Source organism: Trachypithecus francoisi, unplaced genomic scaffold (assembly GCF_009764315.1).
Source record: "Trachypithecus francoisi isolate TF-2019V2 unplaced genomic scaffold, Tfra_2.0 Contig01440, whole genome shotgun sequence".
In the NCBI taxonomy this organism is placed as follows: domain Eukaryota; kingdom Metazoa; phylum Chordata; class Mammalia; order Primates; family Cercopithecidae; genus Trachypithecus; species Trachypithecus francoisi.
In genome coordinates, this window is record NW_022681431.1 from 12,902,433 (window position 1) to 12,926,984 (window position 24,552).

General features: G+C 43.0%; 1 protein-coding gene across 2 annotated transcripts in view; it reads left to right on the forward strand.

Moving 5' to 3' along the window:
* DOCK5 (dedicator of cytokinesis 5) overlaps positions 1-24,552 on the forward strand; it is a 241,877-nt gene that overhangs the window by 166,202 nt on the left and 51,123 nt on the right. For both annotated transcript variants that reach the window (XM_033228969.1, XM_033228960.1), the window contains exons 24-29: positions 941-1,011; positions 1,606-1,712; positions 4,668-4,804; positions 10,743-10,838; positions 15,419-15,517; positions 19,534-19,628. In XM_033228969.1, the coding sequence (XP_033084860.1) occupies positions 941-1,011; positions 1,606-1,712; positions 4,668-4,804; positions 10,743-10,838; positions 15,419-15,517; positions 19,534-19,628 (605 nt within the window). The remainder of the gene's footprint in view (positions 1-940; positions 1,012-1,605; positions 1,713-4,667; positions 4,805-10,742; positions 10,839-15,418; positions 15,518-19,533; positions 19,629-24,552) is intronic.

Sequence of the window (24,552 nt, forward strand, 5' to 3'; positions counted from 1 at the left end):
GATTTACAGAAAATAAAGGGAAAAAAACAAGCCCATTTTAACTTCTACAGATGCTTGTATTTTCAAATGTCAGTTTGCCAAGGACATGCTACCTAATTAGACATCCCTTGAAAGGCCATTGTGAGCTCTGTTTGACCCCATAATTTCAGCAAACTGATCCCAATGCTACTATGGGTGACAATTTTTTAAATTTTTTGTCCCTCATTTTACCTGGAAGTGTAAAGTCACCATCTTTGTTATCATAATTTAAAAAATATATGAAATACATAATCCCTGAAAACTCAAATGTGAACTTTACTATTAATATTTATTTTTTGCTCTTTATGGCCACGTTGTGAGAGAGACTTCAAGAATTTAACCACCTCCTGGCCGGGCGCGGTCGCTCACGCCTGTAATCCCAGCACTTTGGGTGGCCGAGGCGGGCGGATCACGAGGTCAGGAGATCGAGATCATCGTGGCTAACATGGTGAAACCCTGTCTCTACTAAAAATACAAAAAAATTAGCTGGGCATGATGGCAGGTGTCTGTATTCCCAGCTACTCAGGAGGCCGAGGCAGGAGAATGGCGTGAACCCGGGAGGCGGAGCTTGCAGTGAGCCAAGATGGCGCCACTGTACTCCTGCCTGGGCGACAGAGCGAGACTCCGTCTCAAAAAAAAAAAAAAAAAGAATTTAACCACCTACTTAGGCAGAGAAATGAACTCCAAGTGGACAGAGCCTGCTGGCAATAGAAACCAGAAAGCTGTATCCCCTTGCATCTTCAGGAAAAGCATTTTAGGAGATCGTGTAGAGCAATGCCAGCTTTCCTTTTTATTGTAAGGGCATCTGTATGCAGTTCCCTATTTAAGTTCCAAGCATAACCTTTTCTTCCTGGGATGAAGCAGTAAATGTTGTATTTGTCTTGCCTGGCAACTGAATTTGCCTTTGGTGTTTTTCTTACAGGGGGCAGCTTTGAAGTACCTTCCTAGCATAATTAATGACGTCAAACTTGTGTTTGATCCTGTTGAGCTCAGGTAAATAGCCAAACAAAATTTTGTTCCTTAACTCTAACAGAGAAACAGCTTCCCTGCTTGGCTGGAGCCTGGGCTGCTACATCTGGCTTTTATTTTTCTAAGAAGTATTAACTGAATACCTTTTGGTACTCAGTTCTGTGGAAGATGCAAAAGAGCAACCAAAACCTGCCCTGAGAGAGGTTTGCACTTTCTCTGGGAAAACAAGACGTGCAGACATGAAATCGACTACAAAAAATAGTGTATAATGACTTACTTCCAGCCCTACCCCTACGTATCCCAGCAGTGCAAAGTCAGACTGCAATCAACATGAGAGTGGAGTTAGCCAAGAAAGCCATTTTCACAAGGGCGAGACTGGAGAGCAATGATGGACAAGGGTGTTCTTTGGCAATGTAAATACTCAGCTCTAAGGCAGAGCCCTCCAGTAAGTGAGGATAAAGTCTCCCTTGCTGCCATGTCGTAAACTCTCAGGTCATTTTGTAGTTTTCCATGTAAATCTCTCCATGCCCAAAGCTCAGAGTGGAGGAGAAAAGTTTATAATGATGCCTTCAACTTGGCAGAACGAAGACACTCCTAACCCTGTGGTTTCTCTTCCAGTGTGCTCTTCTGCAAATTCATTCAAAGCATTCCTGACAACCAGCTGGTTCGGCAGAAACTTAACTGCATGACCAAGGTAGTAGAGAGTGCTCTTTTTCGACAGTCAGGTAAGTCTCTTTTAAAAATTGCTGCGTGAGGTCACAGTGAGCCAAGATCATACCATTGCACTCCAGCCTGGGTGACAGAGCACGACTCCATCTCAAAGGATTAAAACAAACTGCTGTGTGCTGAAATGCCAGCCCCATTTCTGCAGCTAACACTTGAGCTTTATTTTTTTTTTTTCTTTTAAGATGGAGTCTCTCTCTCTTGCCTACGCTGGAGTGTAGTGGCGCCATCTCGGCTCACTGCATCCTCCCCCTCCCAGGTTCAAGTGATTCTCCTGCCTCAGCTTCCTGAGTAGCTGGGATTACAGATGCACACCACCACACCCAGCTATTTTTTTTTTTTTTTAATATTTTTGGTAAAGATGGGGTTTTACCATGTTGGCCAGGCCGGCCTCAAACTCCTGACCTCAAGTGATCTGCCCAACTCGGCCTCCCAGAGTGCTGGGATGACAGGTGTGAGCCACCATGCCAGTCAGCACTTGACTTTTCTTTTTAAAAAATGTTGGCCGGGCCCAGTGGCTCAAGCCTGTAATCCCAGCACTTTGGGAGGCCGAGGCGGGTGGATCAGAAGGTCAGGAGATCGAGACCATCCTGGCTAACACGGTGAAACCCCGTCTCTACTAAAAAAATACAAAAAAAAAACTAGCCGGGCGAGATGGCGGGCACCTGTAGTCCCAGCTACTCGGGAGGCTGAGGCAGGAGAATGGCGTAAACCCGGGAGGTGGAGCTTGCAGTGAGCTGCGATCCAGCCCACTGCACTCCAGCCTGGGCAACAGAGCAAGACTCCATCTCAAAAAAAAAAAAAGAAAAAAGAAAAAGAAAAAATGTCATTAGTATCCTTGCCAGTTGTTTGCTGGTATGTAAGGACCTCCTCGGAGAGCAGTTTTAAGGAGATTCTAAAGTAAGCTCAGTATTTCCAACAGTTCCTAAAAGAGCAAAATCATGTGTTCTTTAATCTTTAATTAGAACAATCTGCAAGAGATTCATTAATTAGAGAATTTTGTCTTTAAAACAGGAACCTCAGGAAGTAACAAGCAAGTAGGAAAAAGATGACCCTTTTAAAAGAAATTCTTCTTTAACCTGTACTTATTGCATGACCTTAAAAACCAGGGGATAGGGAAGCAGCAATGTGCTGGATCCCACAGGAGAACTGGTTACATGCATCCCTTCTCAACCCCATGTTCAGTGATATCACATTAGTAGCTGGAAACTGACCATGGTGGAAGGATTTACACCAGGTACACCAGGGAAATTGGCAAACATGATAAAGCAAGCCTTTTCTTTCTTTTTTTTTGAGATGGAGTCTCGCTCTGTTGCCCAGGCTGGAGTGCAGTGGCACAATCTTGGGTCACTGCAACCTCTACTTCCCTGGTTCAAGCGATTCTCCTGCCTCAGCCTCCCAAGTAGCTCGGACTACAGGTGTGTGCCACCACATCCGGCTAATTTTTTTTTTTGTAATTTTAGTAGAGCCAGGGTTTCACCGTGTTGGCCAACTGGTCTTAAACTCCTGACCTCAGGCGATCCACCTGCCTTGGCCTCCCAAAGTGCTGGGATTTTAGGCGTGAGCCACCGCACCTGGCCAAGCCTTTTCTTTAGGGGGTAGGCTGGTGGAAGCCAGATTACTAGTATTCTGCTGGGAGAGGAATGGGGCATGGAGGGAAAAAACTCTTACACTGATAAAATACTTTTCACTTTGTAAGTAGAGTCTAGGAAATAGCCACCAAGTAGTTCTGTCCTAAAGCTGGTATTAAACAGGAGGTCCAGCACCTGGGCCTTCCCAATAAACTCCAGACTTGCTAGAGTGAGGCAGCTGCGGAGACTTCTTTTGGTCTCCATGGTCAGGGGCTCACAGAGGATGACCTCATGTTATATGTATATTGCCTGGAGATCTGAAGACCAGCAGGACTCCTCAACATTGGAATTGAGTGGATCATTGGTGGGAGATCCTTCCTGGCCTTGTCCCTGGCTAGTTATGTAACTGGACAAATGAGTGGCCTTCTACAAGTCTCAGCTTCCAGTTCTGTGGAAGGAAGGACTTGAACTAGATCATATCAGTAGCCTCCTTGGGCTCTGATATTTTCTGACCCTGTGAATTTGCACTTAGAAATTGCAAATGTTCCTAAGACACAATTGGAGGTAGAGGTAATGCCTGCCAAAAGCTAGTGAATGCTCTTAAGTAGAAAACATTTATTACCAAAGTAAATTATTACTAAACATTTTAATATGCTTTGATAACTTTTTAAGGATACAGAAAAGGTAATTGAGATAGTAAGGATAAGGTGTTTGAGCAGAAGAGCAAGCATGCAGTTGATAGTTCTAATTAGAGTGTGATCACTGTTAACAGTCATTTCTGTAGCATTCAGAGTACCTGAATTCATTATAAAATGTGTTACAATAGCAAAGATCTCAGAAGACATAATATGTCATATCTTACTTTCTGAATTCCACACGCCTGCACAGACATGAGCAGAATGTCATTGAAATGTACTAGGGAAGCTTAGTATTTATAGGAACTTCTTTCAGTACATTTTCTCCATTAGGTGAAAAAAATTTTGAAAAAAACAATCTATAACTTGTTTGGTTTTATTTGTTTCATATGACCTCAATTTCATGTATTAGGTTGGCATTTTTAAAAGCTAGAGAAATTGTTAAATAATTTAAACATTTTGCTAAGTTCCCACCTTTACCTGTGGGAAGGGTCATTTTCTTAGTTTGTATAATCCAGTTGCAAAGGTGAAGTTCTTTTTTTTTTTTTTTAATTCGTTCATCTGCAAACTGAACAAGAGTAGAGTTCCACACCTAAAACCAGGTGTTCCTGGGTGAGCTGGAGGGGCTGCATTCCTGCAGGGCTGATTGCAGAGCTTAGAGCTACTGGTACTGGAGAGAGTTGCAGGAAGAAGACAGGCAGTTCAGGAGGTGGCACTGCTGTGTGTGAGCTGTTTGTGTTTTCCTTCTCAGAGTGCAGAGAAGTGCTGCTGCCGCTGCTGACAGACCAGCTCAGTGGCCAGTTAGATGACAACTCCAGCAAGCCTGACCACGAGGCAAGCTCACAGCTTCTGAGCAACATCCTGGAGGTGCTGGACAGGAAGGATGTGGTGAGTTGAGTCATCCCTGATTTTGCACAGAGCTCACACTGGCCCCTTTGCACCAGACAGGAGTGACTCCATGGCCTTCCTATTCTCAGGTAGTTTCCAACTCAGGTATTAGGGCAGGCTGTGCCCATTTTAGAGATAATTCGGGAGGCCAGAGCCTCCAGTGCAAAGTCAGATTATTGCTGGGGCCTTCCGCAGGCTGATTTTCCTGGCTTGCCCAGTGTGCCCACTATTGAGATCCCTGTGACTGTTCTTAAGAATCAAAGACCTGGCTGGGCATAGTGGCTCAGGCCTGTAATCCCAGCGGTTTGGGAGGCCAAGGCAGGAGGATCACTTGAGCCCAGGAGTTCAAGACCGACCAGCCTGGGCAACTTGGTAAGACTTTGTCTCTCTTAATAATAATAATAATAATAATAATAAATAAATAAATAAATAAGAATCAAAGGCCTTTCTGTTTTTATGTAGAAACCTCTTCCTTCTTATCCTCTGATGCCTAACAACCTGATATTTCTGAGCTGCTGAGACGTTCTCATTTCCATATCCTCTTGGACATTGGTGCTTTTTCTGGAACCTAGTGGAAATGATGTTTTCTCATCTTGCGTTTTCTCTGTGACCTACCTGGCCCCCATCCCTCTTGAAAACATAGGGCTAAGGCCAGGCACAGTGGCTCATGCCTGTAATCCCAGCACTTTGGGAGGCCAAGGTGGGCGGATCACAAGGTCAGGAGATCGAAACCAACCTGGCTAACACGGTGAAACCCCATCTCTACTAAAAATACCAAAATTAGCTGGGCATGGTAACCCGCGCCTGTAATCTCAGCCACTTGGGAGGCCAAGGCAGGAGAATCCCTTGAACCTGGGAGGCAGAGGTTGCGGTGAGCCAAGACTGTGCAAATGCACTCCAGCCTGGGCAACAGAGTGAGACTCCATCTCAAAAAAAAAAAAAAAGAAAACACAGGGCTGAACCTGTCTGGATTCACCATGTCTTAGAAATAGTACAGCCCATAGGCCTAGCAGAGCCCCCCGACAGGAAGCTGGAGAACTTTGCAGAATGTGTTCCCTCGAACAGTTGAGGGCTGAGAAAAAAAAGGTATCTTGCCGCAAATTATACTCACCACGTCTGTGGTGGTTTCGTGGCACAGGTGTTCCCGCAGAACAGGAAAACCACTCTTTGTCTTCACCTAAACTCTTTATCTTTCCAGTATCTTGGGCCTTTGTTCTACCAAAGGATAAGAATACCATACCTTTTCCCATAGCCAAACTGTTAGTTCATCTGTCAGGGTCCACCACCGTTTGAACACAGCCCACCTTTTCTCCTGCTCATGGTTTGCACTGGGACGTCTACACTTCTGTGAATCCATGCTGCAGCCTCAGACGTATGTGAGGGTACCATTGCCATCTCTAGCTACTCCCCCAATCTCTGTCCCTCCACTTCCCTAAGCCCCTGTAGCCCACTTACTCTTTACACTGCTTACTTGATATTTATTCATTATAGATCATTCCCCGTTTTTAAATTAAGTATGTTTATAGAAACCACATTATAAAATGGAATATGTTTTCCCAAAGCAATTGGAGATTTTGTTCCTAACCAAGGACTTTACACCAAATACATAAATGTGACCAATCATGTCATAAACACAATACTTTTTAAAAAGTAACTCTTATAACTCAGTAATTCCTTAAAATAATACAGTAAAGCTCCACGCCCTATAAATTTGGCAACAATGTGTCTGGCACATTGGTTTAGCCAGGGATCCAGTGTTCTAGAAATCATATGTTTATGATCCACAGTTAATGTGAAACACAAGAATCAGAGCATTGGATTCTAGTCCCAATATTACCACTCTGTAGCTATTTGTCCTTAGGCAAATATCTCAGTGCCTCAGTTTCCTAGTCTAGTCCGTTGTATGTAGGAATTGTTCTAGATGACCTCTGGTCTCTTCCACTTCTGACCCTATTTTTTAATACGTAACATCTCTACCAACCTTCTCACCACCCAGAAAGACTCTTTGGAAATGACTTGAATGTATTTCAATCCTGTGCTAGGATATTTAAATTAGCTTTTTATTTTGGTCTTCCCAGTATTATGTTCCCTGTAATGAGCAGAGACAGTCAAAATTATCGATCTTGGAGCTCTGGTAAAGTAGTAAGTTCGATCATTTTTGTCCATCATGGTGGTACCTTTTTTTCCTCCATATACATTTGGAAATACGTGCACTAGCTCAATATCTCTTCCCTTGTCCTCTCATCTCCTTAATTTAAAGCTCTAATTACTGACATTTGTTCTTCCTGCCTTTTGTTTTATTTTTTAAAACATTGCAAGATTCCCTCCTCTCCCTGCAGCTCTGTTTTGGAATTGTCCTCATTCTTTCAAGTCCAGCTGCAGTAAGCGCCTCTGTGAAGTTGTCTCTGGTGTGGTCCTGCCAAATTCTACTCATTCTTTTCATGCTCCCCTTGAGTTTCTTTTGAGGATTTTATCACTTTGTACACTGAGTTATGAATGCAGCTCACAAATCCTTGGGAAGCTGCTCTTACGCTCTAGGCACTGGGATCGGCTAGGACTGTGGCAGTGAACTAGAGAAGCAAGCACCCTACCCCCAGGAGCCCACCTTCTAGGGGATCCTTGTGTTATACTTATTTAAATGTATGTCCTGGCCGGGTGCAGTGGCTCACGCCTGTAATCCCAGCACTCTGGGAGGCCGAGATGGGTGGATCACAAGATCAGGAGTTCGAGACCAGCCTGACCAACATGGTAAAACCCCATCTCTACTAAAAATACAAAAATTAGCTGGGCTTGGTGGTGCGCACCTGTAACCCCAGCTACTCAGGAGGCCGAGGCAGGAGAATCACTTGAACCCAGGAGACAGAGGTTGCTGTGAGCCAAGATCGCGCCACTGCCCTCCAGCCTGAGCAACAGAGTGAGACTCCGTCTCAAAAAAAAAAAAAATTTATGTGCCACTCACCCCCACCTCCACAATAGAAATATCTAAAGGCTCAGAGGAGCCTTATTCATTTCATACCTCCCCAAAGGGCACAGCATGTGACCTGCACAACTATTTAGGGCCACACTAAGGAAATGCTATGTAAATGGATTGAAAGCAGCATCTCCTGGAGAGGCTGATTTTATGAATCACTTTCATTCAGGGAAATGGGAAACGAGTAAATGACTAATAAAAAGTGAAGGAGGGAGAGAAGAAGGAAGGGACAGAGGGAAGCAGAGAGGGAGGGTGGACCTGAAATACGTGATACTGTAATAAAAATATAGCCATACCATAATTAAGAAATCCAAAAACAATAGATGTTGGGATGGGTGTGGTGAAAAGGGAACACTGTTACACTGCTGTAACAGTTGTAAATTAGTACAACAACTATGAAAACAGTATAGAGATCCCTTAAAGAACTAAAAGTAGAACTACCATTCAATCCAGCAATCCTACTCCTGGGCATCTACCCAAAGGAAAATAAGTCATTATATGAAAAAGACACATGCATGTGCATGTTTATAGCAGCACAATTTGCAATAGCAAAGATATGAAACCCACCTAAGTGCCCATTGACCAATGAGTGGATAAAGTGTGGTATATATGCATCATGGAATACTACTCACTCATAAAACGGAACAAAATAATGTCTTTTGCAATAACTTAGGTGGAGAGGGAGGCCATTAATCTAAGTGAAGTAACTCAAGAATGGAAAATCAAATATTACATGTTCTCACTTATAAGTGGGAGCTAAGCTATGAGACTGCAAAGGCTTAAGAGTGATACAATGCGGCCAGACACGGTGGCTCACGCCTGTAATCCCAGCACTTTGGGAGGCCAAGGTGGGCGGATCATGAGGTCAGGAGATCGAGACCATCCTGACTAACATGGCGAAACCCCGTCTCTACTAAAAATACAAAAAATTAGCTGGGCGTGGTGGTGGGCGCCTGTAGTCCCAGCTACTCGGGAGGCTGAGGCAGGAGAATGGCGTGAACCCAGGAGGCGGAGCTTGCAGTGAGCTGAGATCGCACCACTGCACTCCAGCCTGGGTGACAGAGCGAGACTCCGTCTCAAAAAAAAAAAAAAAAAAAAAAGAGTGATACAATGGACTTGCTGAACTTTCTGGGGAAAAGCTAGGAGGTGAGTGAGGGATAAAAGACTATGCATTGGGTACAGTGTACACTGTAAAAATCCCCTTTACCAGGGGCTTCAGGGCATTAGGGGGCAGGATGGGGAGATGTTGGTAAAAGGGTAGAAAGTGTCAGTTATAGGATGAGCAAGTTCTGGGAATCTAATGTATGGAGGGGTGGCAATGGATGTGTTAATTTGACCATGGAAACCATTACATGATTACGTATATCAAATCTTCATGTTGTACATGCTGGATAAGCACTGTCTTTGCCAGTTAAATTTGTAAAAATTAATAAAAATGTTAAGAAGCAAAATATATATATATAGCAATGATTTAGTTATTTGAAGCATTAAGCAGCAATTTCAAAATATCTATCATAAAGCAAAGACAGATAGAGGCTATGAAAAGTCAAGTTGCATATGGGTAAGTCGGAGCCAAATGAGTGTAATATCTAGCTACAAAAAAGGGAAAGAAGGTAAAAGAAGGAATACACATTTGTTCAGCACACTTGATGACTACATCAGCCCTACTAATTCCTATAAGAAAACTGTTACTATCTCCCTTTTGCAGCTATGAAAACTGCAAGCTCAGCGAAGTTGAATAATTGCTCAAAGTCACACATGACAGAGTCAGAATACAAAATCATCCTTGCATTAGTCTGCTCAGTCAGCCTTCCATAACAAAATACCACAGACCACGTGACTTAAACAACAGACATTTATTTTCTCACAGTTCTGGATACTGAGTGTCTGAGTTCAGGGTGCCAGCATGGTTAAGTTTTGGTGAGGTGTTTCTTCCCGGCTTGCAGACAGCTGCCTTCTTGCTGTGTGCCTACGTGGTGGAGAGAGAGATCGATATCTGTGATATCTCATTTACTAAAAGCATGTTCATCCCATCAATCCAGTGCCCCACCCTCATGACCTCATCTCACCTTCATTACAACTCAAGAGTCCCATCTCCTGCTACCATCACGATGGAGGTTAGGGCTTCACATATGAATTTGGAGGAGACACAAATATTTATTCCATCACAATTCCCTTGACTTGAATTTCTTGGTTTTTTTCCCTACAACACAGAAGGTGGTAAGAGCTTTGTATTTTTGCCTTTAATGTCCCACACATGTGCCTAATTGACCTGGGCAATTCTAATCTGCTCAACCTCAGAACAGAATACATCCTGCTAATGGGGGTCCCCCAGAACTATTTGTTGAGTCAGTGGCCACAGTGAGCTCTCAGTGAACCTGAGCGATCTGAGTGAGTAGGAAGGCACTCGTCCCTGCACACCCACATTCATCTTTTAAATGTGATGACTGATCATTTTCAATTATTTTCTTCATAAAGTTTTGTACTATTCTGAGACCATTTTCCGCTTTTGGACAAGAGATTGCTTTGTAGAGAAGAGCCAGGAAGAGATTTACAGACAAAACTCATCTATCTGAAGTTCCCTTAAGAAAAGTGAAACTGGCCGGGCGCGGTGGCTCAAGCATGTAATCCTAGCACTTTGGGAGGCCGAGACGGGTGGATCACAAGGTCAGGAGATCGAGACCATCCTGGCTAACATGGTGAAACCCCGTCTGTACTGAAAAATACAAAAAACTAGCCGGGCGAGGTGGCGGGCGCCTGTAGTCCCAGCTACTCGGGAGGCTGAGGCAGGAGAATGGCGTAAACCCAGGAGGCGGAGCTTGCAGTGAGCTGAGATCCGGCCACTGCACTGCAGCCTGGGCGACAGAGCGAGACTCCGTCTCAAAAAAAAAAAAAAAAAAAAAAAGAAAAGTGAAGTGAAGTGAAACTGAGTCGGAAGGAATGGAATCAAATCCTGTGTTCCCACAGGGCACGACTGCGATGCACATTCAGCTTATAATGGAACGGCTGCTGAGAAGGATCAACCGGACAGTGATTGGGATGAGCCGGCAGTCTCCCCACATCGTGAGTATCTCTTTGGTGGATCCCACGGCTGCTGCTGCTTCTCTGTCCCCACGGCCTATCGGGAAGCCTTCGGGGCAAGTGGCTTGAGGCTGTTCTTCACGTGGGCCTCTCACATCATGGGTTATTGGTTATAACCTTGAGCAGATCTTGATTCTGACATGGATTTTCTATTGAGAGAAAATAATCCAGCCTAGGCAATATAGTGAGACCCCATCTCTACAAAAAATTTAAAAAATTAGCTGGGTGTGGTGGTGGCGTGTGCCTGTGCCTGTGGATCAGGTACCATGCTGGCACCCTGATCTCAGGAGGCTAAGGTGGGAGGATCACTTGAACGTGGGACGCTGAGGCTGCAGTGAGCTGTGATTGTGTCACTGCACTCCAGCCTGGACAATAGAGCAATAGCCTGCCTTGTAAAGAAAGAAAGAAAGAAAGAAAATGATCCAGTATGAACCACCCAGCCCCTTTGATTCAAGGAACAAAACCAAACATTTTAAAGAGCGTGTGGTCAGCATGCTTGTGGAAAGGCCAGTGTTGCTCTGGCCTCTTGTTTTCTGTGTACTCTATCTAAATAGACGCCAGGTAACAACTATGAGAGACCAGGGGTAGCTGTGGAAAGACTCAGTGGTGTCGTCATTAAAGTGAAGCATCTTTTACTTGCTATATTAAAAGCTATGGTTAGATTTTAATTAGAGGTCATAGGAAAAGAATTATTCCAAATTCCTGTCAGATTAAAAAAATTCATTTATTTCACAAATAGGTATGTAAAAACTGCCGTAAAACAGGCACTGCTCTGGACACTGAAGATGTACCCATGAACACAACAGAAAAATCACTGCCTTTGAGGAGCTGACATTTCAACAATAATGACAGCAGTTACAGCAAAGTAAACTACGTAGTGTTAGGAGACAACAGGCGCTATAGAGGAAAAAGAATTAGCAGGTTAAGGGAAGTGAGGGTGGGGGAGTCAGAGCTTTAAATAAGATGATTAGGAAATGAATACCTTTTGTTGAAATTAAATACCTTTTGTTTTTTCTAAATAGAGACAGGTTCTCTGTCACCAGGGTGAAGTATAGTGGCACCTTCACAGCTCACTGCAGCCTCAATCTCCTGAGTCTAAGCAAGCCTCCTGCCTCATCCTCCTAAGCAGCTGGGACTACAGGCACATGCCACCATGCCTGGCTAACTTTCAGTTTTTTTGTAGAGGTCGTTCACTGCGACCTCCACCTCCCAGGTTCAAGTGATTGTCCTACCTCAGCCTCCCAAGTAGCTGGGGTTACAAGTGTGTGCCCTGACACCCAGCTAATTTTTGTATTTTTAGTAGAGACGAGGTTTTGCCATGTTGGCCGGGCTAGTCTTGAACTCCTGACCTCAAATGATCCACCCGCCTTAGCATCCTAAAGTGCTGGGATTACAGGTATGAGCCACTGCACCCAGCCTCTAACCTGTTATAAAATAAATGATATTTAATGCCCGTTCTTTAACGACAGAAGCTATTTAGAGATTATAAATGAGAAAGTCTATCTAATTTAGTCACAAAAATGTCAGAGTAAGAATAAGTACTAGTTACAAATAAATAGCCAAATAGAAATAATAACGAGGCCTGGCATGGTGGCTCGTGCCTGCAATCCCAGCACTTTGGGAGACTGAGGTGGGCAGATCACAAGGTCAGGAGATCAAGACCACCCTGGCCAATGTGGTGAAACCCTGTCTCTACTAAAATACAAAAAAAAAAAAAAAAAATTAGCCGGTTGTGGTGATGCATGTCTGTAGTCCCAACTACTTGGGAGTCTGAGGCAGGGGGAATCACTTGAACCTAGGAGGTGGAGATTGTAGTGAGCTGAGATCATGCCACTGCGCTCCAGCCTGGTGACAGAGCAAGACTCCGTCTCGTAAAAAAAAAAAAAAAATAAACGTAATAATGGAGAGCTTGCCTGTCAGACTTAGAGGACACATATCAGCAGAACAGAACCATGATAAGTGAAAAGGAAATTTTGAATCATATGAATATTTCGTTACCTTTCAAAAGAGAAAATGAAGGTTTTTAGTAAACGTTTAGAACATTAGTTAACAATTTGGGGCTGGGTGCGGTGTCTCATGCCTGTGATCCCAGCACGTCAGGAGGCTGAACCTAGCAGATGGCTTGAGCCCAGGAGTTGGAGACCAGCCTGAGAAACATTGCAAGAGCCTGTCTCAAAAAAAATACACAAAAATTAGCCAGGCATGGTGACATACGCCTGTAATCCCAACTACTCAGGAGGCTGAGATGTGAGGATTGCTTGAGCCCCGGGGAAGTCAAAGCTACAGTCAACCATGATCGCCACTGCACTGTAGCCTGGGTGACAGAATGAGACCCCGTCTCAAACAAAGAAAAAGAAAATTAGTTAACAATTTGGAAAAAATTTGTTCAACTTCATGCTCTACCCACAAAATAAATGTCAGGTAGAATGAAGTATTCAATTAAAAAAATTACATCATAAAGCGCTAGAATAAAATAATAGATTACTGATTTGAGGAGGAACAGGATTCATGGATTTTGTAGTTAAAATACAAGAAAAAATCGATTTTACTAGGTAAAATTTTAAATCCCTATATATGAAGATATATGTGTGTGTGTGTGTGTGTGTGTGTATGCAAATTAAAAGTTAAGCCCCAAACTTAAAAAATTTTTGTAACATAGGTGACAGGTGGCTAATAAACTTAATATACAAAAGCTATTATAAGCCACTAAGCAAAGATATTGTTTTAATAGAAAAATGAGTAAAGAATGGGTGCAAACAGCAACATGAGAAAGCTAAATGGCCAAAAAGTTCGTGGACACACTGTTTAATTTAGAGAAAAGGAAATGAAAATGCGAAGTGAGATTAAGTAAACCTCTAATACCCAGAATAGGCAAGGTCTTGGAGAAACAAATTGTGTTAGACACTGTTGGGAAAACAAGCTATATGATAATTTGGCAATATATAGTACAATAAATTTACACTGCTTTGTAATTGAAAAAATAAACCTTTTTTTTGTTTTGTTTTGTTTTTTTGAGACAGGCTCTGGCTGTCACCCAGGCTGGAGTGCAGTGGTGCAATCTCGGCTCACTGCATGTCTGCCTCCCAAGTTCAAGCAATTTTCCTGCCTCAGCCTCCCAAGTAGCTGGGATTATAGGTGCCTGCCGCCATGCCTGGCTGATTTTTGTATTTTTAGTAGAGATGGGGTTTCACCATGTTGGCCAGTCTGGTCTCAAACTCCTGACCTCAAGTGATCTGCCTGCCTTGGCCTCCCAAAGTGCTGGGATGACAGGTGTGAACCATGCCACCAGGCCTAAAATATAAACTTTTTAAAACAAAAGAAACAGTCTAAGGAATGCATTCAGTGAGAGATAGACACAGACAGTCTTTCGTTGTTCTGCTTGGGGAAACTTTCTCTCTGTTTTAGAAACAGCTGTATGTTCATCTCTCCTGTGCTAAATTCCTTTGTGTTATTTTCATAACTGCATGAATACAGAAGGTTAGCACCCCTGGATCTTTACTCCCTGTCTATAAAACTAAGTCTATAATTCACATTTTTTTGGTCTAGGGGATAGCACCTTGAATATGTAATTCCCGAACTCACAAATGGAAGCAATGTTAATTAATCATCTAGTTACTAATTTTTTATTTTCAAGTCAGGGTCACAATTCATGTGGATAGTATATTGGAACAACTGGCTGATGGGCTCTGGAGTTGGAGAAATGGTATCAGGTGGTATTAGTCCGTTCTCATGCTGCTAATAGAAACATACCTGAGACTGGGTAGTTGATAAATCTGAGTAGTTTATCAAGGAAAGAGGTTTAATTGACTCACAGTTCAGCATTGCTGGGGAGACCTCAGGAAACTTACAATCATGGCGGAAGAGGAAGCAAACATATCCTTCTTCACATGGCAGCAGCCAGAAATGCCAAGCAAAAGGGGGAAAACCCCCTTGTAAAACCATCAGATCTCGTGAGAACTCACTCTCACGAGACTAGCATGAGTGTAACCATTCCCACCATTAAGTTACCTCCCACAACACATGGGGATAATGGGAACTACAATTCAAGATGAGATTTGGGTGGAGACACAGCCAAACCATATCACAGGTATTCTAGCAGGGAGTTTTCATCATCATCCCTTGCCCTCCTCTCCTCCATGCTCAGTGTTGCCACCTCTTTTCCTGCTAACCTTCCTCCCCATTAAGATTTGTTTAACTAATCTGAGTATTTCGGACATTTCTCCATGGAATTCTATGCTACAGCTCTGTCTCAACAAGAAACCCAAAGCCCCACAAGTTATTACATCTTCACTGGTAATCTCATTGAGGTGTCCTGTCTATAGGATTCCACACTTCCTAGCTGTTAATGGGAGTCCTTCACTCATACCTGGAAGGAGGTAGTTTGAAGCAGAAACTGCAAAGCACGTGGCCTTTGGACCTATAGAATGCAGCGTGTTTCCAGTGTGGTGAAGTACCTGCATGGCTTGTTGGGTGGAAAAAGCCAAGTTCATGGGGCTCACATTGTGTTTTTGACAGTTGGTGGTCTAAGGAGTCTTGGATTTGTGCTTTCCTTTTCCTTCCAGGGGAGTTTTGTGGCTTGCATGATTGCCATCCTGCAGCAAATGGACAACAGCCACTATAGCCACTACATCAGTACTTTCAAAACCAGACAAGACATCATTGTAAGTTGCCTTTACTGGTCTTGGTAACCTGAAGACTTCTTATATTTGGTTTAAAAAAATGGCTGACGCTGCGCATCAGGAGTCCAGGCTTCTCTTCCCACCCACCTCCAGTGCTGTGTGGCTGTCCACAGTGGTTACAGAAAGGAGAGAGCTAATTCCTACTTTCTCTCTTTGATAGGATTTGAAAAAGAGGACAACACATATACCAAGAGGTTATCGCACACCTTAATCTTTCTTGGATTTAGAGAGAGCCCTTGTTTAGCAATATTTGGGAGATGTTTTTTGCTCTGAAAACAGGATTTCATACATGGTACAGTAACTACTCATGTCATGGCAAGGATTTTAGAAGGGAGGGGTGTGCAAAGTCTCCTAAGACGTGGTTGATACCATCATTTTGGAGAGGGCAACAAAAAGAAGCAATCCCTGCCCTTTACAACCTGTCCATGGCCTTTTAGGAACCTGGCCGCACAGCAGGACGTGAGCAGTGGGCCAGCGAGCATTAACTCCTGAGCTCCACCTCCTGTCAGATCAGCGGAGGCATTCGATTCTCATAGGAGTTGAATCCTGTTGTTAACTGCACATGCGAGGAATCTAGGTTGCCATCTCCTTATGTGAATCTCACCAGTGCCTGATGATCTGAGGTGGAACAGTTTCATCCCAAAACCATTCCTGCCCCCGTTCATGGGAAAATTGTCTTTCCTGAAACGTGGTGCCAAAAAGGTTGGGACTCCTGCTTTACAGCATTTGTAAGTTATCTTCAGATGAAAATATTTTGTTCTCTATTGTTTTAAGCAGGAAAATTGTTCTCATAGTTGCTATGAAGCCCTCACCTAAGAGGCTGAGTTAGGCCTCTGGCTGTGGCTTCTCTGTACCTTCCCTTCAGGGGATTGTTAGTGGCCCTTCAGATGTCCATGAAGGCGTTGTTAGACTTTGCAGAGCAGTGGACAGGATATGCCGCTGGATTAGCACACTGGTGTCATATTGACACTAGTCTTTGGATACCTTCCCATCATCTGTGCATATTCCAGTCTCTTTGTTCTAGATTTTCCACTTTCTGCCTCTGTCATGCTGACTAGGAGGCCAGTTCCCCCATGCATTCGCAGCTCCCTCCTTGCCTGTTATCCACCCTTCTGCCATGCCCACTACCCACCTTTCTGCCATGCCCACATGATGGACAAACATACAAGGAATTGGAGGGAAAGTGCTGTTTGTTAGTATTCGTTGGCCCAATGGTAGACTCTCAAATCCGTGTTAGACCACGTGGCTTGAGCTGAAGGTCTCCATGAGTCTCTGCTTGGGCCACATCATGGCAGGCAGCATGGCATAGGAACCATAGCAATACGTAGACATGCCTGTGGAGACCAGGCACAAGAGGACCAGGATGAGAGGAAAGGAGGGGAGGGGGAAGGCCAAGGGTAGACATGTGTTCTCTACAGGAAGGTGGTGTAGCACCTGCATTAGCACAGGCTTTAGAACACCCAGCTCTGAGTTTGAATTCTGACCATTCCACTTCCTTGTATGCAATTTGGGGCAAGCTGTTTAACCTCACTGAGCTTCAGGTTCCTCCTCTGCAAGATAGTACCCACCTTGAGGGTTAATTAAGTGTTGCTTGGCTCCATGTGTGGGAAATGCCCAGCTTAGTGCAGCTTGGCATGTAGTTAATGCCTATGAGGACTAGCTGTTTGTGACAATCACCGTCTTATTATTGCTATATAAAGTAAAATTAACAATAAAAATTTTAGAGATTTTTGTTGCAAATTTCCTTCAGAAAGCAGGCAAAATAGGGAAGTTTTAAATTCAAACCCTAACAATTTGGCTCCTTTGTTAAGTAAGAAAAAAAGGGGCATACCTCCTGTTTACCAGCATGATGGTGAGCTCCTCCAGCTATATTATGTAATTAGAAGAGGATCATTATCCCCAGGAGGGAACTAAGGCCTGGAGAAATGAGGGAACTTGCCTGAATGTAGTCCCCAGGGGCCAAGCTATGGTGCACAGCTAGGCCTTTGCCTCCCAGTGGCCTTTCAGTCCCTCACGCTGCCTTCTGAGTGAACCACATGAAGGCCCTTGGGAAGTGGTGGATAAAACCAGGCTTTGGGATTCCCTGTGAGTTTCCTTTATCATGCTGTCTCATTAATTTAGATTTCCAGGAGTTAAATGGAAAGTCTGTATCTGAAGCAAATAACAAGTATCTAAATTGAATCCTTGCTTTACAAACCATGAATTCTTATGGATTTAAAAGAAAAGTCAACAGAATGGCTAATAAATTGGTGGAAGCGCTTAAAATATATTATGAGGCCAGATGTGGTGACTCATGCCTGCAGTCTCAGCACTTTGGGAGGCCGAGGCAGGTGGATCACAGGCTGGAAGTCAGGAGTTCGAGACCAGCCTGGCCCACGTGGTGAAACCCCATCTCTACTACAAATAAAATTTAAAAAATTAGCCAGGAGTGGTGGCAGACACCTGTAATCCCAGCTACTGGGGTGACTGAGGCAGTAGAATAGCTCGAAACCATGAGGTGGAGGTTGCAGTGAGTCAAGATTGTGCCACTGCACTCCAGCCCGGGCGACAAAGCAAGACTCCATCTCCAAATAAATAAATAAGTAAATTAATATATGATGAAACGAATTTGAATTCATTAACTACATCTAGGATTTCAGAATTGAGGGTGGATACGTCTAACTCACCATAAAACCAGGGGAAAATCCAGTTGCACACACACACTTGCTGGCCAGAGAGAGTCACTCCCCATGTTGTTCAGCACCCAAAGTATAGGAAGTTACCCAGCTTGACCAGCGTCTCAGAAAAATATGGTTAGCAATAGGACCTGGACCTCCTCCTGCCTCTCACATACTGTGTTCTTACTACTGCACAACAGACAAGTGTCCAGGCAGGACTCTGTAGGTTAGTGCCAGAGAAACTGGACAGGACTTTCAGGAATTGCAGTGGAAAAGGTCTAAATTTAGCTAACTAATAAAAATGCCTTCAAAACATTTTAGCTTTGATTTCAACTCTGATTGTTCTATTTTTGAATTAGTTTTTGCTCACAGCCCCCTTTGGAGCAGAAGAGCTCTGTATGCTTAAGTGATTAGTTATTAGTCATCATCAGCCACTGTTATGATCCCTTTTGGAGGACCATTTAAGACCCTTCTTCCAGGCTGCACATGATAACGTCCCTGGCGCAGGAAGAATCGTGATTCTGCTTCTCGTGTGTATCACTGTGTCCTGTTCTGACCATAATAAAGGAGAATTGAACTGAACTCTGTTAAAAGTATCCATTTCCCCACAATTGTTGGTGAATTATGTTTAAGTGCATGAGACACATTCTGACAACCTGTGGTAGCAGAGGATGAGAGAGATAAGGATTACAAACTTGGGGTCCAAAGCCCCAAGTTCTCATCCAACTCTTCTCCTTCCCATTTTCTTTTTTGAGACGGAGTCTCACTCTGCTATGCAGGCTGGAGTGTAATGGCACAATCTCAGCTCACTGCAACCTCTGCCTCCCTGGTTCAAGCAGTACTCCTGCCTCAGCCTCCCAAGTAGCTGGCACTACAGGCATATACCACCAAGCCCGGCAAATTTTTGTATTTTTGGTAGAGATGGGATTTCACCAAGTTGGCCAGGCTGGTCTCAAACTCCTGACCTTATGATCTGCCCACCTCAGCCTCCCAAAGTGCTGAGATTACAGGTGTAAGCCACCACACCTGACCCTCCTTCCTACTTTCAATGAGGTTAAGCGAGTCCTTTAGTTTTTCTCCGTCTCAGTTGTACCATTTGTAAAATGTGGATGATTCTTTTTGTCCTCATCTTCCTTATAGGGTCCTACAATATAAAAATCAAATCGCATCATAGCTAGCTGCAAGAATGCTTTGTTATTCCTAAAACCATTGAAAGATGGGCTGTTAGTGTGGCACTAGGAACATCCTGTTTTGAGGTTGTGGTTCTGCTTGTGTACATGCCAGAATAAAGACTATGAATGTAACCCAGTTTTCCCCCAACCACTCCTCTGTTCTCCGCAGGACTTCCTCATGGAAACTTTTATCATGTTCAAGGACCTGATTGGAAAAAATGTCTATGCCAAAGATTGGATGGTGATGAATATGACTCAGAACAGGTGAGACAGCCAATGGCTGGCCCTGAGGCATTTGTCTGAATACCTGAGGCTGCTGTGTGAACTTTGGGAAGTGTCTTTAAATCCCTTTGCCTCAAATCCATCATCTGTAAAGTGAGAATCTTCCTGCTCCAGAGGTCCTAATTTATGTGCTCATGATCTTGATTTTCCCAGGGTAATTGCCTTTGCTCCACCTCGGGGTCTCTACTCCCTTCTCTAGCATCGTCTCTTCAGTGCTCTCACGGTAATTGTCATCCTCAACTCTCCACTGCACCTTTCTGTGGCTCCACATGGCCTGTGACATCCTGACATTCAGAGTTCACCTGATACTGTCCGTTCTATGATCTGTCCATGATGTATTTAACCAGATTCTTCTTACGAACATTTAGATTCTTTCCATTTTCTATTATGTGAAATAGCACCGTGATGGCCTTCCTTGCTTTACATATTTACAGATATCCATGGTTATTTTATCAGGATACACTCCTAAAATAATTTACTAGTTCCAAAGTTTGGCGAAATTACAGGACTTTTGATACACAGTGCCAAACTAACTAGTCGCTTCTGCTACTTCCCTGTGTATGCTACCTGTACTCCAGTCAAACTGGCCTCTGCCCAGTCCCTGCACACATGGTCTGCTCTGCCTGACACCAGTCTTCCACCAGCAGTGCCTTCCCCATAACCTCCAGTTGTCAGCGTTCCAGCCATTCCATAAGGTTCTTCTCAAGAGTCACCTCCAGATGAAGCCTTTCTGAGCTGGATGTCTTCTCTTTTTCCTTGATTTTCCATACCCCATTCAAACCTCATAGAATTGTTTTCAGATTCTATGTTGGATAATAGATGTACATGTTGTTAATTTCCCCGACCAAGCTGTAAATTTCTTAAGATCGGAAACTGTGTCTTTCAACACAGACCTGAGCCTGTGCCTTGCAGTTGCTGGCCCACAACAGATACTTGTTGAACAAAAGTGAAATGAACTGAATATATATTATGTTAAAAGTGTTAGAATTTAATGAGATAAATAAAGCAAACCATTATTGTAAGCATTATTGTTAACTCTACAGGATATCCAATTCTGAGTAATTCTACTCTAATACCTGATTAGCAGAAGCCTTCCCTGCTATGTACAGATTGGATTTTTAAAAATTTCTCCAGAAACCCTAAGCTTAAACAGAACATCATAATAGAGTCTATATTACCCTGCTCGGAGGCTTAAGAGTCCCGGTTTGCAGTCTCAGATCTACCTTCAGTTACCTAAATTGGGATGTGGCCCTGAGTGACTCTTCTCGTTAGTTCTGTAAACTGAGCTCCTGTGCCCCATCTGTGGATGGCATTGTGCTGTTGGTCTACAAGGACACTGTTAGATTGTGAGGTCTTAAGATGCCAAGTTCAGGTTTGGTTTGTTTAGTTTTTTTTTTTTTTTTTTTTTTTTTTATTATTATACTTTAAGTTCTAGGGTACATGTGCATAACGTGCAGGTTTGTTACATATGTATACTTATGCCATGTTGCTGTGCTGCACCCATCAACTCGTCAGCACCCATCATTCATCATTTATATCATGTATAACTCCCAATGCAATCCTCCCTCCTCCCCCCTCCCCATGATAGGCCCCAGTGTGTGATGTTCCCCTTCCCCAGTCCAAGTGATCTCATTGTTCAGTTCCCACCTATGAGTGAGAACATGCGGTGTTTGGTTTTCTCTTCTTGTGATAGTTTGCTAAGAATGATGGTTTCCAGCTGCATCCATGTCCCTACAAAGGACGCAAACTCATCCTTTTTGATGGCTGCATAGTATTCCATGGTGTATATGTGCCACATTTTCTTAATCCAGTCTGTCACAGATGGACATTTGGGTTGATTCCAAGTCTTTGCTATGTGAATAGTGCCGCAATAAACATACGTGTGCATGTGTCTTTGTAGTAGAGTAATTTATAATCCTTTGGGTATATACCCAGTAGTGGGATGGCTGGGTCATATGGTACATCTAGTTCTAGATCCTTGAGGAATCGCCATACTGTTTTCCATAATGGTTGAACTAGTTTACAATCCCACCAACAGTGTAAAAGTGTTCCTATTTCTCCACATCCTCTCCAACACCTGTTGTTTCCTGACTTCTTAATGATTGCCATTCTAACTGGTGTGAGATGGTATCTCATTGTGGTTTTGATTTGCATTTCTCTGATGGCGAGTGATGATGAGCATTTTTTCATGTGTCTGTTGGCTGTATGGATGTCTTCTTTTGAGAAATGTCTGTTCATATCCTTTCCCCACTTTTTGATGGGTTGTTTGTTTTTTTCTTGTATATTTGTTTGAGTTCTTTGTAGATTCTGGATATTAGCCCTTTGTCAGATGAGTAGATTGCAAAAATTTTCTCCCATTCTGTAGGTTGCCTGTTCACTCTGATGGTAGTTTCTTTTGCTGTGCAAAAGCTCTTTAGTTTAATGAGATCCCATTTGTCAATTTTGGCTTTTGCTGCCGTTGCTTTTGGTGTTTTAGACATGAAGTCCTTGCCCATGCCTATGTCCTGAATGGTACTACCTAGATTTTCTTCTAGGGTTTTTATGGTATTAGGTCTAACATTTAAGTCTCTAATCCATCTTGAATTAATCTTCGTATAAGGGGTAAGGAAAGGATCCAGTTTCAGCTTTCTACTTATGGCTAGCCAATTTTCCCAGCACCATTTATTAAATAGGGAATCCTTTCCCCATTTCTTGTTTCTCTCAGGTTTGTCAAAGATCAGATGGCTGTAGATGTGTGGTATTATTTCTGAGGACTCTGTTCTGTTCCATTGGTCTATATCTCTGTTGTGGTACCAGTACCATGCTGTTTTGGTTACTGTAGCCTTGTAGTATAGTTTGAAGTCAGGTAGCGTGACGCCTCCAGCTTTGTCCTTTTGACTTAGGATTGTCTTGGCAATGCGGGCTCTTTTTTGGTTCCATATGAACTTTAAAGCAGTTTTTTCCAATTCTGTGAAGAAAGTCATTGGTAGCTTGATGGGGATGGCATTGAATCTATAAATCACCTTGGGCAGTATGGCCATTTTCACGATATTGATTCTTCCTATCCATGAGCATGGTATGTTCTTCCATTTGTTTGTGTCCTCTTTGATTTCACTGAGCAGTGGTTTGTAGTTCTCCTTGAAGAGGTCCTTTACATCTCTTGTAAGCTGGATTCCTAGGTATTTTATTCTCTTTGAAGCAATTGTGAATGGAAGTTCATTCCTGATTTGGCTCTCTGCTTGTCTGTTACTGTGTATAAGAATGCTTGTGATTTTTGCACATTAATTTTGTATCCTGAGACTTTGCTGAAGTTGCTTATCAGCTTAAGGAGATTTTGGGCTGAGACAATGGGGTTTTCTAAATATACAATCATGTCATCTGCAAACAGGGACAATTTGACTTCTTCTTTTCCTAACTGGATACCCTTGATTTCTTTCTCTTGCCTGATTGCCCTAGCCAGAACTTCCAACACTATGTTGAATAGGAGTGGTGAGAGAGGGCATCCCTGTCTTGTGCCAGTTTTCAAAGGGAATTTTTCCAGTTTTTGCCCATTCAGTATGATATTAGCTGTGGGTTTGTCATAAATAGCTCTTATTATTTTGAGGTACGTTCCATCAATACCGAATTTATTGAGTGTTTTTAGCATAAAGGGCTGTTGAATTTTGTCAAAAGCCTTTTCTGCATCTATTGAGATAATCATGTGGTTCTTGTCTTTGGTTCTGTTTATATGCTGGATTACGTTTATTGATTTGCGAATGTTGAACCAGCCTTGCATCCCAGGGATGAAGCCCACTTGATCATGGTGGATAAGCTTTTTGATGTGCTGCTGAATCCGGTTTGCCAGTATTTTATTGAGAATTTTTGCATCGATGTTCATCAGGGATATTGGTCTAAAATTCTCTTTTTTTGTTGTGTCTCTGCCAGGCTTTGGTATCAGGATGATGTTGGCCTCATAAAAAGAGTTAGGGAGGATTCCCTCTTTTTCTATTGATTGGAATAGTTTCAGAAGGAATGGTACCAGCTCCTCCTTGTACCTCTGGTAGAATTCAGCTGTGAATCCATCTGGTCCTGGACTTTTTTTGGTGGGTAGGCTATTAATTGTTGCCTCAATTTCAGAGCCTGCTATTGGTCTATTCAGGGATTCAACTTCTTCCTGGTTTAGTCTTGGGAGAGTGTAAGTGTCCAGGAAATTATCCATTTCTTCTAGATTTTCTAGTTGATTTGCGTAGAGGCATTTATAGTATTCTCTGATGGTTGTTTGTATTTCTGTGGGGTCAGTGGTGATATCCCCTTTATCATTTTTTATTGCGTCTATTTGATTCCTCTCTCTTTTCTTCTTTATTAGTCTTGCTAGCGGTCTGTCAATTTTGTTGATCTTTTCAAAAAACCAACTCCTGGATTCATTGATTTTTTGGAGGGTTTTTTTGTGTCTCTATCTCCTTCAGTTCTGCTCTGATCTTAGTTATTTCTTGCCTTCTGCTAGCTTTTGAATGTGTTTGCTCTTGCCTCTCTAGTTCTTTTAATTGTGATGTTAGAGTGTCAATTTTAGATCTTTCTTGCTTTCTCTTGTGGGCATTTAGTGCTATAAATTTCCCTCTACACACTGCTTTAAATGTGTCCCAGAGATTCTGGTATGTTGTATCTTTGTTCTCATTGGTTTCAAAGAACATCTTTATTTCTGCTTTCATTTCGTTATGTACCCAGTAGTCATTCAGGAGCAGGTTGTTCAGTTTCCATGTAGTTGAGCGGTTTTGATTGAGTTTCTTAGTCCTGAGTTCTAGTTTGATTGCACTGTGGTCTGAGAGACAGTTTGTTATAATTTCTGTTCTTTTACATTTGCTGAGGAGTGCTTTACTTCCAATTATGTGGTCAATTTTGGAATAAGTGCGATGTGGTGCTGAGAAGAATGTATATTCTGTTGATTTGG